Consider the following 17,212-nt stretch of genomic DNA (forward strand, 5'->3'; position numbering starts at 1 on the left):
AGGGAAAAACAAAACAACAACAACAAAAAAGGAAACAAAGAAAAAAAATGGAGAGGAATCCCACTTATCCTGACTTTAAGCCCTTCTCGGGTTCACACGGCACCATTTATGTTAGGTTTTTAAAAAGAAGTAGCCGAGTAAGAACAGCAGCATGCACGTGGTATTCAGGTAAGGGGTAGGTTTATTCATCATTCCAGCTGGCACCAGGCCATCTTGGTCCTCCACGCAGTGGGGAAAGGGCTGGGAAAGAGAACTGGGAGAGCTGGGAAAGAGAGAGAGCTGGGAAAGAGAGAGAAAAGAGCTAGAAAAGAGAGAAAAGAGCTAGAAAAGAGAGCGTCTGGGAAAGGTGGGAAAGAGAGCTAAGAAAGAGAAGGGAGCTGGGAAAGAGAAGGAACGAGCTGAGAAAGAGCTAGAAAAGAGCAGAGAGAGCGAGAATCAGTATATTTCTTGTTGTTGTTGGATGTGGGGCTTGAACTCTAGGCCTGGACACTGTCCCTGAGCTCTTCAGCTCAAGGCAAGCACTTTACTGCTTGAGGCACAGCACCATTTGGTTTTCTGGTGGTTAATTGGAGACAAGAATCTCACGGACTTTCCTGCCCAGGCTGGCTTTGAACTGTGATCCTCAGATCTCAGCCTCTTGAGTGGCTAGGATTTCAAGTGTGAGCCACTGGTGCCTAGCTTAAATACTTTCTATGTTTTATTGGGCTTGAACTCAGGACCTAGGTACTATCGCTGAACTCTTTTGCTCAAGGCTAATGCTCTGCCACTATGAACCAAATGGCCCTTCCAGTTTTTTTGGTGGTTAACTGGAATTGTTTCATGGGCTTTCCTGTCCAGGCTGGCTTTGAACCGTAATCCTTAGATCGACTGAGTAGCTAGGATTATATGTGTAAACCAATAGCACCAGGCTTATTTCTTTTTTGAACAATGTCCCTTCCTCTGCTTTCTGCCCCCTCCCCATTTTCCCCTTCCCATCCCTGCCCACAAGTTGTACAATTCATTTTCCACATAGTGTATGTTGAATACCAAGGGATTTTTTTTTTTTTTGCCAGTCCAGGGGCTTGAACTCAGGGCCTGGGAAATGTCCCTGAGCTTCATTTGCTCAAGGTAGCACTCTACCACTTAAGCCACAGCACTACTTCCAGCCTTTTCTGTGTATGTGGTACTGAGGAATCAAACCCGGGGCTTCATGCATGCAAGGCAAGCACTCTACCACTAAGCCACATTCCCAGTTCACTATGTAACACTGTCAAATTTTTATTTTATTTGTTTATTTATTATTTGTGACAGTACTGGGGATTGAACTCAGGGCCTCATGCTCTGGTTGCTATTTTGCTCAAGGTTGGTACTCTACCACTTGAGCCACATCCCTGCCTCTGGCTTTTTGCTGGTTAACTGCAGATAAGAAGTCTCTTAGATTTGTCTGCTTTGAAATAGGATCCTCAGATTTCTGCATCCTGGGTAGTTAGGATTTCAGACGTGAGCCACCAGCACCTGGTTCATATTTTTAACATATTATGTAGAAAACATGCCCTGTAACTGGGAGAGAATGAGGGAAGAGTCATTCTTCCCACTCGGGGGGCCTAAGAGTGGATATTTGAAAAAGTAGGACAGGCCATGAATGTTTCTGGTTTGTAGCCCATAGACAGAAGTCTAAAGGAGTCCCACATATCCTCTATCCTTCCTGTTCTCTTCCTTTTCCACTTTCTTCTTGTTACCCTGCACCTTCCTTGATGTCATTCCTGCCATTGTGAGCTGACAGGCCCTCCTAGCCCTGGTGGATAGCTGGAAGGAGGGAAGACAGGTACAGCTGGGGAGGAGGAGGGAAACAGTGGTCCCACCAACACCTTGGACTTGGGCTGGGTCAGCGTGGGGCCCCAGAGATGTTCCCCAGCCCTTTCTTACCAAGAACCAATGAGCAAAATTAGGGGCCTCCCTCCTGCGGTCAGTGACTCAGGCCCTGGAGTGGAACTTGGGGTGGAAGATGGCCTTCTTTGTCAACTGATTCATTCTCCAGAATTCAACTTGTTCCCCGACTCTGTGGTGTTTGAAAGCAACTTTATCCAGGTATCCCTGCACAGGTCAGGGCTTGCCCTTTCCAAAGCCTGTCCCCAGGGGTGGGTCAGAAGATGCCGTGGACATTGAAAGCCCCGGGAGAAGGAAGTCATGAAAGCCAGAGCAAACCTGCCAATCTGGGTCTCATGCACTTTTAGTTTATTTCTTGAGAGTGAAAGTTATGCTTATTATAAAGGGAAACACTTTCAATAGACTGAAAGCTGGTCTAGGGGGAGAATGACAATAATTTTTACCCCGACACAAATTTTTATTCAAGTGTAAGGGGCTTGGAGTGTTACTATGCGTGTCAAAGAGCCAGATTCAAATCATACAAAGCACTCACAGCTCCATCACCTGCATGTCCACAGGCGCGCTCTCTGCAGGGGTCCCTTCTGGGCTGCTTCCCCCAGAGCGGTGAGATGATTCTTGGAAGCAAGCATTTGAGGCCTAGGGAAGTGAAGAGTGTGATCCCGCTGGAGTGTGGAGTGCTTGTCTGAGTACAACATGTCATCTCACGCAGGTACTGCCTGCCTCCCACAGCCACCAACGTGACTTTGTGAATCTGTTCTCCTTTGCCTTGTGGTGGAATCAGTTAGCCAGCAAGCACACAAAAATGCCTACTCTATGCAAGGCAGGGCAGGAGATACAAAAAGCTTGTGAGTTAGTTTCACCTGTTATAAAAAAGCAAACTCAGAGCTGGGAAGGTGGCTCAGTGGTAGAGTGCTTGCCTTGCATGCATGAGGCCCTGGGTTCAATTCTTCAGCACCACATAAACAGAAAAAGCCAGAAGTGGGGCTGTGGCTCAAGTGGTAGAGCCCTTGCCTTGAGCTGAAGAGCTGAGAAACAGTGCCCAGACCCAGAGTTCAAGCCCCATGACCGACCAAAAGAAAAAAAAAAAAAGAAGCAAACTCTGTCAGATATTTGAGAGGAGCTGACCCACAGAGAGTGGGCAGTGAAAGAAGACCCAGAACACAGGGGCTTGAGACACTTTTGCTTTTTTCTTCTTTTTGCTTTTTGTTTACGATACTTGGGTTTGAACTCAATGCTGCGTGCTTGCTATATAAGTACTCTACCACTTGAGCCATACTCCTAACCCTTTTTGAGACAGGGTCTCACTACCAGCCCAGAAACATGCCTAGATCATGACTGCTGTTTTAGGCTTCCCACAGTAGCCAGAATAACAGGTATGTGCCATTATACCCACTTCGCAGTTGAGAAAGGGGGTTTTGTGAACTTTCCTGCCTGGCCTGGCCTCAAACTGCAGTCTCCTCTGGGCACTGGTGGTTCACTCCTGTAGTCCTAGCTACTCAGAAGGCTGAGATTTGAGGATCACAGTTTGAAGACAGCCTGGGCAGAAAAGTCTATGAGACTCTTACTTCCAGTTAACCAGCAAAAAGCCAGAAGAGCAACTGCAGGCCTGGTGCTCTTAGCCCTGAGTTTAAGCCCTAGTACAAGAAAGAAAGAAGGAAGGCAGGAAGGCAGGAAGGTGGGAAGGCAGAAAGGCAGAAAGAAAAAGAAAAGAAAGAACGAACGAAAGAAAGAAGGAAAGAAAGAAAAAGAAAGAAGGAAGGAAGGAAGGAAAGAAGAAAGAGAAAGAAAGAAGAAGGAAAGAGAAAAAAGAAGAAAGAAAGAAAGAAAGAAGAAAGGAAAGAATTGCAATCTTCTCAATTTTAGCCTTCAAAGTATCTAGAATTACAGGTGTGAGTCATCTGCACCCACTTAGTATGCCTGAGACTTTGATAAGTAGAAAAGTGAAGGTGGAGGCGGGCACTGGTGGCTCACGCCTGTAATCCTAGCTATTCAGGAGGCTGAAATCTGAGGGTCACAGCTCAAAGCCAGCCCAGGCAGGAAACTCCATGAGACTCTTTTTTTTTTTTTTTTTTTTTTTGCCGGTCATGGGGCCTGAACTCTGGGTCTGGGCGCTGTCCCTCAGCTCTTCAGCTCAAGGCTAGCGCTCTACCACTGGAGCCACAGTACCACTTCCGGCTTTTTCTGTTTATGTGGTGCTGAGGAATCGAACCCAGGGCCTCATGCTTGCAAGGCATGCACTCTACCGCTGAGCTACCTTCCCAGCCCCTCCATGAGACTCTTATCTCCAATTAACCACCAGAAAACCAGAAGTGGTGCTGTGGCTCAAGTGGTAGAGTACTAGCCTTGAGCTGAAGAGCTGAGGGATAGTGCCCAGGCCCAGAGTTCAAGCCCCATGAGTGACAAAAAAAAGAAAGAAAGAAAAAAGAAAAGTGAAGGTGGATGCACCTTCAAAGTACCTCGATAAAGACAAGCCTGGTGGAATAGACAGAGGGACATGAACTCAGGACAAGTACCCATCAAATGGAGGGGAAGAATGGAGTCAAAGAAGAGAAGATGGGAAGCATTTGAATTGGGTCTGGGGCTAAATGTGAAAGTTTTCCCTACTGTGGTCCCCCAGTTTTGGAAAACTAAGAGAGGGGTTGTGGTCCTCCATGTTCCAGTTCTTCCCGGGGGTGATGAATAGTTGGAGGTCCTCAGGCAAGCTTGGGGTGAGCTCATGTCCAGCACCCTTGGGAAAGAGCAATGGGATCCATCCTCAGGATCCACTTCTAGTCATTCCTCTATGAACATGGTATTTCAGCAAGCAGATGTGTCCTCTTTCCATGATCTATATTTGCTCTAATATTAAAAATGTTTTTGTTTCTCTGACTGGACACAAAGTGACCCCAGCTGCAGGAAGCTCAGAATGTGCCAGAAAGAGGTAGGCCCTCTCTGGAGATCAAAGTGCACTTGCAGTGATTCACCCCACATAGTTATCATATGATCGTGTTGTCTCCTTCTGTCTCATCTCCCCTTATCATCACCATCACCATCATCACCTCAAAGCCCACTTACTCCAATGTGTGCAGTCCTCTACGTTTTGTAGGGATTATGCATTGCATTCCACAGCAGGTGTTCCTAGAAATCTCACCCCTCCTCCCCAAAAAAAGTCAAAACTCATTTTCCTTGGAGGACTACCTGGGTCTGGTTGGTGGGAATGAAATTCCAGTTCTTCCTAAGGTTTCCCCCTTGTCCCCAGTTCCACCAGGGGTTGGACAGAGATCTTGATCTTTTTGTAAAGTCTAGAACAGGGCAAGAAAATCAACTGGTATTGGACTCATAGAGGTCTTCTCCTATGTCCCTGAACCTGGCTCCTATAGCTCTGAGCAGTTGCCTTTGGTGCTTTTCTACACTGTGTCCCGGTGGTGGGCACCCTCCCTTCCTGGCCTACAGTCCCTGGGTTCTCCAGCAACCATCTGACCCTTCCTTATACTGGGGGGAAACTTCAGACCTTCTTCAAATTGAGCTGCCTCAACAGCTCAACAGCTCTTTCTACTCTCCTCATCCACTTGCTTTGCACCATCTCCCTTCCAAGCCATTAGAAACCAGTGCTAGCTTCTCCTATCCAAGGGAAGAGTGAAAACAATATGTCACTCAGCTGTTACTACCTCGTCTTTCTACCGTTAAATAATGCAGAGGTCATTGGGTGCTGGCTCATGCTTGCATCCTAGTCAGGAGGCTGAAATCTGAGGATCATGGCTTGAAGCCAGCCAGAGCAGGAAAATCCATGAGACTCTTATTTCCAATTAATGACTCAGAAAAAGCTGGAAGTGGTGTTGTTGATCTAGTGGTAGAGAGCTGGCCTTGAGTAAAAAGAAGCTCAGGGACAGTGCCTGAGCCCTGAGTTCAAGCCCCAGGACCAGCACCAACAGACAAGAAAAGAAGAAAGAGAGGAAGAAAGGAAGGAAGGAAGGGAGGGAGGGAGGGAGGGAAGGGAAGGGAAGGGAAGGGAAGAAAAGAAAGATGGAAACAGAGTTATTGTTCAAGTATTAGACTTCCAGTCGAGCAAAAAAACTGAGGGACAGTATCCAGGTTCTAAGTTCAAGCCCCAGTACTGAAGAGCACATAGTGTGTGCAAATGTGTGCGCACACACACAATAGTAATAATTGCAGGGATCAAAGGATTTATTAATTGGTTGGTTGGTGGGTTGGTGGTCCTGGGATTTCATTCAGAGCCTCACATTTACTTAGGCAAACACTCTACCACTTGAACCACAAAATCTCCCAGTTGTTTTTCAGATAGTCTGTGTTTTGCCCAGGCTGGCTTCAGACCATGAGGCTCAGATCTCCTCTTCCCAAGTAGCTGGGATCATACTTGTGCTGCCTAGACCCAGCCACACAGGGTTTATTGCCCAGAAGTTTAGTTTATTTGAAGAGACCCAACAAAAGAAACCAATAGCTGCTTATGGCCCATGCCAGTACACGGCATAGCTGTCACTAAGCTGACGTGTCCTTTTCTTCTAGCATCTGTATCCTTCCGCCCATCTTCTGCATCTTTCTGACCCATGTCCCTGGGGCTGATTTCCAGGTCACGAAGGCAGGGAACTGGACGGATGTCTTTGAAGGATCTACCATCGTGATCCTTGGGGTGACCTCTTCAGTGCCTTCCTTGCCTCTCCCCAACATCCTCCTGATGGCCAACATCTCCTGGCCCCAGGGTCCATTTTCCACCTGGATCACACCTGGTGCTGCCCCTGTCATCACCCTCAGCAGGTAAAGAAAGAAAGGAGGGAGGGGCAAAGGGGATGACTGACAAGTGTATGCATTGTTCTGCAGCTGGATTTAGTGTTCTTTAGTCTATCAATGATTTAGAACAAATTCATTCATTTCTTTGACAAAAGTTTCTAGTATCTGTACATACCAAGGGTAGAACAGTTCACAGTTCTGCCTCAGGCCCAGGTTTTTTGCTTGTTGTTGTTGTTGTTTTGGTGGTAGTGGTGGTGGTTATGGTGGTGGTGGTGGTGGTGATGTGTGTGTGTGTGTGTGTGTGTGTGTGTGTGTGTGTGTGTGTGTGTGTGTGTAAGAGGGAGTACTGCGGTTTAGACCCTGGACACTGTCCCTTAGCTTTTTCCCTAAGGCTAGCACTCAACCACTTGAACCATGACTCTACTTCCAGCTTTTTGCTGGTTTAATTAGAGATAAGAGTCTCAAGGATTTTCCTGCCCAGATTGGCTTTGAACCATACCGGGTTCAAAGATCTCAGATGTCAGATCTCAGAGTAGTCAGGATTACAGGTGTGAGCCACCAGCTCCAGCATTGAGCCTCGTTCCTGAAGAGCTGGGCTTTCTTTCTTTCCTTTCCTTTCATTTTGTCAATATAGATGTAGGTGATTTCTAAAGAAAGGACAAACATATGAAAGCAAACAGCACCTTGAAGTGTTGAGACTAAAAGAAAAATGGATATATAGGTGGTATCATCCTTCTCCTTTCTCTTTAAACACAAGTGCTGGAGATGTAAGGAGAAAGCCTAGAAATGGAGTAAGGAAACCATTCCAATTACCACTTAATAACAGATCCAAATTTGGGCAAACCACTGAGCTTTTCTGAACTTCTATGTAAAATCTGTAAAGTGTAATAAACAATCCTTACCTTATCATCATCGAAGAGCTGGTGTCATGTCAGAATTGAGACATTACACCACAGTAACAGGGGTGGTTAGATGTGGGCAGATTAACAAAAAACACACTAGAAATCAGAAAGGACTCAAGTTTTAGTGGTCATCCCCACTCCCAGAACATGAGCTTTCTGCTCTCCATACATCTCCAAGAAGCAAGGAGAGGTGCTGACACAGGAATTTCCTGATTATGCATAGGATTCTTCCCCTGAAATACGTGGAGTTACAAATCTACGACAGAATCCAACGCATTCTGCGAGTTAGGACAGTGACTGAAAAGATCTACTACCTGAGGCTCCACAAAAACCATCCAGAGGCTGTGTTCCAATTCTGGATCCGCTTGGTGAGAATTCTACGGAAAGGTCTGTCTATCACCACCAAAGACCCAAGAATCCAGTTCAATCACTGTCTGGTGCCCAAGAGGACCAGACATTCCACAGAAACAACAGTAAGTAAGGCCTTGCTGCTGTCTGTGGCAAAATAAACCATTGTATAGCATCTATGGATGTGGATCCATCCACCTATATAAAATGCATACAAATACACACAAATAAACAGTTGGTTCTTCATATATGTAGCTAGATTCCTCATTCATGAATTCAACCAAAAATATTCATTCTTTAATTTTTTTCCAGTATTGGGGCTTGACCTCAGGGCTCTGTCTTGACTCTTTTACTCAAGGCTGGCACTCTACCATGTGAACTACACCTTCCATTTCTGGCTTTTTACTGGTTAACTGGAGATGAATCTCACAGACTTTTCTGCCTAGGCTGGCTTTGAACTGCAATCCTCAGATCTCAGTCTCCTGAGTAACTAGATGTGAGCCACCAGTGCCCAACTTCAGACTAAAAATATTCAGAAAAGAATTGCATCAGTGCCAAACATGTCAGACATTTTCTTCTTGTGAGCATTCCCTACACCATACAGTATGCCCAGGCTTTATGTAATGTTTAGAATGCACTAGGTATGGTAAGCCAGAGAGGATCGCATGTCTCTTAGGCTATTTATATAAGAAACTCCAACATGCATAGGTTTTGTGTTAGAGGGAGTCTGGACCCCATCTCCATTGAGTACTGAAAGACATCGGTATATATTACAGAATACTGTGCTTTTTCACTTTAGATTGTATCACAGGCACTTTTCTTTAACCACAGGGCACTGTTTCCTTTTCACAATCAAGTAGTATAAGTTTGTGTGTGTGACCTCTTCTTTTCATTTAGCTTTTTAGCCCAAAGCTGATACCCTACCAATTAAGCCATGACTTCAGCTCAGGCTTTTTGCTGGTTAATTGTAGTAACAAGCTCATAGATTTTTCTCTCTAGGTGGTTCCAACCTCAGCCCTCAACCTCTTGAGCAACTAAGATTATATGCATTAGACAACACCCAGAAAATAGTATATGTTTTAATACATTTCTATTAAGATAGGTAAAAAGTAGCATTTCTAATCTTCAATGAGTTTGAACACTTGGTACATGAATATTCACACTTACTTTATTTCCTTTTGCTTCTTCTTCTTTTTTTTTTTTTTTTGTCAGTCATAGGGCTTGAACTGGGCCTTAGCACTGCTCTTGAGCTCTTCAGCTCAAGGCAAGTACCACTTGAGCCACAGTACCTACCACTTCCAGTTTTCTGAGTGGTTTACTGGAGATAAGAGTCTCACGGACTTTCCTGCCCAGGCTGGCTTTGAACTGTGGTCCTCAGATCTCAGTCTCATGAGTAGCTAGGATTACAGGCATGAGCCACTGACGCCTGGCCTTTTGCTTCTTTTGAATTCCTTTTTCTTTTGGACGGGATCTCACCACAGCTCACACTGGTTGAATACTTGCTGTGTAGGGCAGGCTGCCTTCCAACTCACAATCCTCCTGCCCTAGCTTCCCTCCCAAGTCAAGTTCTGTTATTACAAACATGTACTACCATGCTCAGCTTCAACTTTTTTTTCTTGCAGCACTAGGGGTAGAACCCAGGTTTTACTTAATACTAAGAAGCCTTTCCAAGAGCTGTATAGTGTAGAAATACAAGAAAATAAGCTTGACGAATTGAATTGCTCAGAGCCTTCAGATTTCAGAACCTAAAAACTTTCCTGCTATCATTCAATTGTCATTCAGGGGTATAATCATCAGCTTTGAAAGCTAGCTACAACTTACATCTTGAGCTCTGAACAGAATAGCCTTCACAGCCCAACAGAGAGAAGGTGGGATCCTGTCAGCAGTCTCTAGTTGGTCAGATAGTTCTGTGGCTTAATGCTTGAGGGCCAGCTTTCCAGGGCTAGTCTGCAAAACTTAGAAGGAACCCTACCAATTCCTTCAGTGCTCTGTCCCATAAGGCCATGGGTGCTCCAGAGCCTGGCTCTGACTTGAATTTCTTCACACAGCCTGAGAGCAGCCTCCCATCATCCTCCCAGCCCAGTGAAACTTTCCTGCTGCAGGAAGCCGAGCAGACTACTGACAGATTCTTGGAACTCTCAGGAAGGACCCAGCCCCCAGCAGACAGGTGGGTTTGTTCCCAGCCCAATATCACAGGGCCAAATCACTCTCGATCAACCTGGCTCTGTTCCTTCTTTTTATTTTCAATAATAATGCACCTGACTTTGTCCCTCAACTCTGTGGTAACCTGTCCTTGAAAACACAGTTTATGGTAGTCAAATCTCTTTGATCTGACAGTTCATTCCATACATAAGCCCCAGCATTTTCAATGGTATGTACTCAATAAGAGAGATGAATAAATTCCAAAATGCAAGCTAGCTCATGGCTGATGTCTCATACCTAGTGACTTGAGGATCTCAGTTGAAAACCAGACTGGGCAAAAAAATCTTTATGATCTTATCTCCATATGGCAAAAGCAATGCTGAGAGGGAAGCTTATATATAGCTCTAAGTGCACACAAAGAAAACAGAAACAGCTCAAAGAAATAACCTCATGATTCAACTAAAACTGCTAGAAAAAAAAATCAAACCTAAAACTACTAGGCAGATAGAAATAGCAAAGATTGTACTGGGAAGGTGGCTCAGTGGTAGAGTGCTTGCCTTGCATGCATGAGGCCCTGGGTTCGATTCCTCAGCATCACATAAGCAAAAAGAAAAAAGCAGGACGTGGTGCTGTGGCTCAAGTGGTAGAGTGCTAGCCTTGAGCTGAAGAGCTGAGGGACAGTGCCCAGGCCCAGAGTTCAGGCCACACGACCGGACCCCCCCCCCCCCAAAAAAGAAAAGAAATAGCAAAGATTAGGGCAGAAATGAATAAAAATAGAGACTAAAAATTATGCAAAAAAATCAATTAAACAAAAAGCCAGTTCTTTCAAAAAAAAAAAAGTCAATAAAACTGGCAGACCACTAGCGAGATTGACAAAGAAAAAAAAGAGATGAGATTCTAATCAATAAAATCAGAGATGCCACAGGAAACAACCAACATCCGAGTGATCCAAACAATTATAAAGGACTACTTTCAAAATCTATACTCAAAAAAGAAGGAAAACCTAGTAGAAGTTGACAAATTTCTAAAGACAGACAAACTGCCTAAGCGGAACCAAGAAGATATAAACCAGTTAAACAGGCCAACAAGATTAAGAAAAGGCTAGGCCCTGATGGATTCACCACTGAATTCTATAAGATTTTTAAAAATTAACTAACACCAATACTCCTCCAGCTTTTCCTTGAAGTAGAAACAGATGGAGCAATTCCAAACTCATTCTATAAAGCCAGGATCACACTCATCCCAAAAGCAGGCAAGGATCCAACAAAAAAAGAGAATTACAGACTAATTTCCCTGATGAACACAGCTGCAAAGCTATTTAATAAAACAGTAGCCAACAGAATCCATAAACAAATTTTTAAAAAATTATATATTTTGACCACATAGGCTTCATTCCATAGATGCATGGCTGGTTTAACATATATAAATCAATAAATGTAATTCACCACGTAAACACAGCCAAAGACTTAAGAACCACATGATCATCTCAATAAATACAGAAAAAGCTTTTGACAAACTACAACATCCATTAAAACATCTTTGGAGTAGCTAGGAATGGAGGAAACGTTCCTAAAAATAATAAAGGCTATATATGAAAGGGGAAAAACTAAAACCATTTCTCCTGAGACAGGAACAAGGCAAAGATATCCGATCTTTCTTCAATATAGTTATGGAATTCCTAGCCAGAACAATAAGGCAAGAAAAGGACCTAAAAGAGATTCACATAGGGAAAGAAGAAGTCAAACTATTCCTATTTGCAGGTGACATGATCTTGTTGTGGTGGTGGTGGTTGTGGTTGTTGTTGTTGTCAGTAGTAGAGCTTGAACTCTGGGCCTGGGCACTGTCCCTGAGCTCTTCAGCTCAAGGTGAACACTCTACCACTTGAGCCACAGTGCCACATCTGGTTTTCTGGTAGTTAATTGGAGATAAGAGTCTCACAGACTTTCCTGCCCAGGCTGACTTCGAACCACAATCCTCAGATCTCAGCCTCCTAAGTACCTAGGTGTAAGCCACCAGCGCCAGGCAAATGACATGGTCTTATACCTAAAGAACCCAAAAGACTCTATCCCCAAGATCCTAGAGCTGATCAATCACTTTGGTAAAACAGCAGTATACAAAATTAACACACAAAAATCAGTAGCTTTTCTGTATGCCAGCAATGTACGAACAGAAAAGGAAATCAACTCCATTTGCAATAGGCTCAAAAAAATATCTAGGAATAAAGCTAACCAAAGACATAAAAGGTCTTTATAGTAAAAACTATAAAAATCTGAAGACAGAAATCAAATAGGACACCAGGAAATGGAAAGACCTTCCATGTTCATGGATAGGTAGAACTAATGTCATGAAAATGGCCATACTGCCAAAAATGGTATACAAATTCAATGCAATTCCCATCAAAATCCCAGTGACGTTCTTTACTGAAATAGATAAAACAATAAAAAATTCATATGCAAAAAAAAATTCATATGCAATAATGAAAGACCTAGCATTTCTGAGCAAAAAAAACAATGTAGGTGACATCACAATAGCAGATTTCAAACTCTACTACATAGCTACAATAACAAAAACACTTGGCATTGGCACAAAAATAGACCCAAACATCAATGGAATGGATTAGAAGACCCAGAAATAAAACCATACACTTACAGTTATCTGATATTTGATAAGGGACCCAAAGACATACAATGGGGAAAAAAATAGACTCTTCAATAGTTGGTGTTAGGAAAACAAAATCTATACTCCATGTGCAGAAAACTAAAAGTGAATCCCTGCTTGTCACCACACACTAATATCAATTCAAAGTGGATCAAAGACCTCAATGTCAGACCTGAAACTCTTATACTACTGCAAGAGAGAAGGAGAAATATTAGAACTTATACGTCGAAACTTCCTGAATACAGTCCCAGGGACTCAACAGATAGAGCAGAGACTTGACAAGTGAGACTACATTAAAATAAAAAGTTTCTGGGCTGGGAAGGTGGCTCAGTGGTAGAGCGCTTGCCTTGCATGCCTGAGGCCCTGGGTTCCATTCCTCAGCACCACATTAGCAAAAAAGAAAAACGCTGCAAGTGATGCTGTGGCTCAAGAGTGGTAGAGCGCTAGCCTTGAGCTGAAGAGCTGAGGGACAGCGCCCAGGCCCAGAGTTCAGGCCCCACTACCGGACCCAAAAAAAAAAGTTTCTGAATAGCTAAAGATATAGTTATTAAACTAGAAAGACAGACAACCAACTGGGAAAAGATCTTTACCAGCAATACATCAAAGGCCCAATATCCACTATGTACAAGGAGCTTAAGAAACGAATCCCTCCCAAACTTAAAAACTAATTACTAATGGTGTAATGGGCAGGCGAGGGAGCTAAGGAGAGACTTCACCAAAGAAGAGGTAAGAATGGCAAAGAAACACATGAGGAAATGCTCATCGTTCCTGGTCACAAAGGAAATGCAAATCAAAACAACTCTGAGATTCTATCTCACCCCAGTGAGATTGGCCAAAATTGTGAATTCAAACAACGAATGCTGGCAGGGATATGGGAGAAAAGGAACCTTAGTGTACTGCTGGTGGAAATGTAAACTAGCACAACCACTCTGGGCAGCAGTCTGAAAGTTCCTCAAAAAAGTAAGCATAGATCTTCCCTACAATCCAGCCATACCACTCCTGGGCATCTACCCTGAACTTCATGAGCCAGGATATGACAAGGACACCTGCACATCCATGTTTATTGCCACACAATTTACAATAACCAAGGTATGGAAACAGCCCAGATGCCCCACAATAGATGAGTGGATCCAAAAACTCCACTCATTGTGTATAGGTACATATACACAATGGATTTCACACAGCCATTAGAAATAAAATAATGTCATTTACAGGGAAACGGATGGAACTAGGCCAAATCATGTTGAGATAAGCCAAGCTCAGACACGTGGCTTGTGCTCTCTATGATATGCAGAAATTAGCTCTAATATACACTGGGACATGATAAATTATACAGGACTCTAGCTACACGCAGTGAGACTAAAAGAAGATACACTTATAAGAGAATCACAAAGGCGCAATGCCAAAGTGCCATTTCATATGTATCTAAATGAACTGCAAGATTTTTGTTTTTTAGCTTTGTTTTTGATGATTCTGTCTTCTTTATGTATGGTGTGCTCAAGTGTATATCTTCTGGAGGGCATGGGGGAGGGTACAGCACACAAGGGAAAAAGGGTGAAAAAGTGCAACAGTGGAGCTCTTTGGATGTTGATGAAAGTGAACTATACAACTGATGGGTAGATACAGGAGGGAGAGACTGGGAGAAAGTAAGGGAACAGAAGACATTGTACAAAAGGAAAAGTACTCATTACCTGACATGTAATTTTAATTCCTCTGTACATCACCTTTGTAAGAACAACAAAGTAAATGAATTTTTAAAAAGACCATATCTCATTGACTGGAGGTGTGGCTCTAGTGGTAGAGTGAGGCTAAAAGTTGATCAAGAATGTGAAGCCCTGAATTCAAGGTCTGGTACCAAAAAAATGCAAGCTTGTGGGGTTAGTTAGCCATTAACCCAGATCACATGGGTCCCTTGGGTAAGACTCCGCTTTTTTTTCCCTTTAACTTATCTCTTCTGTAAAAATGGACAGGACAGTACAGAACAGGCAGTACTACTCCCAGACTACTCCTAGCTCCAAAGTTCTAGTCATTTTCTGAGTGTATTATATTCTGTATCAAGGATAAAAACTGAAAACAAGAGTATGTGATCAATATGCCAAACAAGTAAAACTTGTAAGATAGCATCAAAATGCCAATTTAAAGCTGAACGCCAGTGGCTCATGTCTGTAGTCCTGGCTATGCAGGAGACAGATCTAAGTATCTATCATAGTTCAAAGTTATCAAGGGCAGGAACATTATGAGACTCTTATTAACTACCAAAAAAAAGCTGGAAGTGGAGGTATGGCTCAAGTGGTAGAGGGCCAGCCTTGAACAAGAAAGCAAAGGGACAATACTTAGGCTCCTGAGTTCAAACTCCAGTACTAGCAAACACACATGCACACATGTTCAAGCACATGCACACGCAAAACTAATTTTGTCGCCCTTTTATGTTTGTTTGTTCCCCCAGTGGAAGAAATTTTCCTCTTGCCCCAGGACAAAATCTGCCTCTGGACAGTCCCCAAAGCACATGGCCTCCTCTTACAAGGTCTTCTGGTGCCTCTAAAACACACTCACTCTCAGTTCTGCTTAAGATCATTTTTTTTAAAGGTTTGGAAATGTGGCTTGGTGGTAGAGTGCTTGTCTAGCATTCATAAAGCCCTGGGTTCAATTTCTCAATACCACATAAATAGAAAAAGCCAGAAGTGGTGCTGTGGCTCAAGTGGTAGAGTGCTACCCTTGAGCAAAAGAAGCTCAGGGACAGTCACCAGGCCCTGAGTTCAAGCCCCAGGACTAGCAAAAGAAAAGCTGGAAGTGAAGATGTGGCTCAAGTGGTAAAAAGCCAGCCTTGAGCAAAAAAGCTAAGGGACAGCACTCAGAATCTAACACACCTCCCTGCTATCCTCAGCCTGACCCCCACCAAGATGCCTTTTCTTGGGCATAAGGGCAAAGGGTTGACACTCCCGACAGTTCCCTAATGATTTTAGCTGACTTTTCAGAGCTTTCTTGGATTCTTTGAAGTTCCCAACTCCAACTCAGGAGAGGCTGTGACACTTCCCTCTTATATGGTCACCAGCCCTGTCTAGGACTGGATCTTTAGAGTCCTTGAGACCTGGCATTAGCAATCAGGCATCATCTTCATCCTTTTAAGGAATTCTCTTGAAGGACTTAAAAGGCTTATATTGGCTTTCAGCAACTCTGTATTGTCCCAACCAAGAATCCCACCATCCCATCTCTCCTGTCCTCCACATGCCTGGGCAAGAGTGTGTCCCAGTCACAGGTTTCCCAGACCCAGGACCCATTAAGTTCTCAACACACCCACATAATATTTCAGGTGCCTGTTCCTCTTCATTGGGCAAGCCTCAGTTCTCACCTAGCTTCTCCTTTTGCTTTATCCTGGGCATACTTTATATGCTCCCATCATTACCCTTCATATCTATATTTCTATAGCTGTCTTTGGTGTACTCATCTTAGAAAAGACATATGCAGAAAATGCACATGGAATCCAGTCCTGGGGCTTAAACTCAGGTACTGGGCACTGCTCCTGAGCTTTTGTGCTCAAGGCTAGTTCTCTACCACTTCAGCCACCACTCCCATTTCTGGCTTTTCAGTGCTTAACTGGAAATAAAAGTCTAACACATTTTCCTGCCTGGGCTGGGTTTAAACCACTGTTCTCAGATCTCAGCCTCCTGAGTAGCTAGGATTACAGGCATGAGCCAGCAGCACCCAGAGAAAATGATTTTTTTAAAGTAGATTTTTAACAATGTTTCCCTTTTCTTCTATTGTTTCCAATGACCCCCAAATTCCTGGCCTCTTACAGAAACACCAACACTGCCATCAAAAAGGACGAATCCAACTGCTGCAACACACTTTCGAAAGTGGCATCTCCAATCACTATAAATATACCCATGAGAGCAACTTTGTGGCACAGCCTCTGGGAACAAGAAGACCCAGGTGGGCACGGCCTGCAGGCTCCTGCAGCCAGTTCTCTAGGAGAGAACTTTTGGGGACCCTGATACCTAGCCAAATGTATGATCACTGTAGGCATCTGTTTATTTGCTACACCTCCTATGATGTTGTTCCCCACAGAGGGCCACGTGACCATGGGAGAGGTAAGATGGTGTTTATAACAAGGTGTTTCTTTTCTTTTTTTCTTTTTTCTTTTTTTTTTTTTGGGGGGGGGGCCGGTCTTGGGCCTGAACTCTGGGCCTGGGCGCTGACCCTCATCTCTTCAGCTCAAGGCTAGCACTCTACCACTTGAGCCATAGCGCCACTTCCGGCTTTTTTTTCCTGCTTATGTGGTGCTGAGGAATCGAACCCAGGGCCTCATGCATGCAAGGCAAGCACTGTACCACTGAGCCACCTTCCCAGTCCAACAAGCTGTTTCTGTACTTCCACCAATAAACCTCCAAGAAATCCCCTGTTTGTGCACACTTTGCTTATGGGGAGGCTGGGGCTAGAAAGAACCCACTGGGAACAGGAGCTCACTTCTTCAGAAAGTAAATTGGGAAAAAAATTACTGTTTGCTCATTTGAAATCCCAAAGCATCTTCACCGTGCCCAGAATGCCCATCCAGAGGAAAGAGACTCTAGAGA

At 43.9% G+C, this 17,212-nt stretch overlaps 1 protein-coding gene across 4 annotated transcripts; it reads left to right on the forward strand.

The window, feature by feature from the left end:
* The first annotated feature begins 1,805 nt into the window (after positions 1–1,805).
* Positions 1,806–16,971, forward strand: Garin1a (golgi associated RAB2 interactor 1A). 4 transcript variants are annotated; one of them, XR_011367038.1, is made up of 6 exons: positions 1,806–2,067; positions 6,434–6,618; positions 7,717–7,966; positions 9,890–10,008; positions 16,438–16,729; positions 16,853–16,971. XR_011367038.1 is itself a non-coding variant. In XM_069997308.1 (5 exons), the coding sequence occupies exons 1-5, from the start codon at positions 1,915–1,917 to the stop codon at positions 16,631–16,633; spliced, it is 903 nt and encodes a 300-aa protein (XP_069853409.1). In that variant the 5' UTR covers positions 1,806–1,914; the 3' UTR covers positions 16,634–16,740. The 4 variants fall into 4 exon arrangements, 1 of the variants encoding a protein (XP_069853409.1); XR_011367040.1 differs by having other exon boundaries at positions 7,717–7,861; XR_011367039.1 differs by having other exon boundaries at positions 16,927–16,969.
* Positions 16,972–17,212: the final 241 nt, after the last annotated feature.

Source organism: Dipodomys merriami, unplaced genomic scaffold (genome assembly GCF_024711535.1).
Source record: "Dipodomys merriami isolate MVZ:Mamm:240054 unplaced genomic scaffold, mDipMer1.0.p SCAF_5, whole genome shotgun sequence".
Classification (NCBI taxonomy): domain Eukaryota; kingdom Metazoa; phylum Chordata; class Mammalia; order Rodentia; family Heteromyidae; genus Dipodomys; species Dipodomys merriami.

Bases quoted from the DNA above. Each gene is read 5' to 3' on its own strand.
- Garin1a (XM_069997308.1), top strand. From the start codon at position 1,915: ATGAGCAAAATTAGGGGCCTCCCTCCTGCGGTCAGTGACTCAGGCCCT. The intron at 2,068-6,433 runs GTATCCCTGCAC...GCTGATTTCCAG, and splicing joins TTGAAAGCAACTTTATCCAG to GTCACGAAGGCAGGGAACTG. The intron at 10,009-16,437 runs GTGGGTTTGTTC...GGCCTCTTACAG, and splicing joins ACCCAGCCCCCAGCAGACAG to AAACACCAACACTGCCATCA.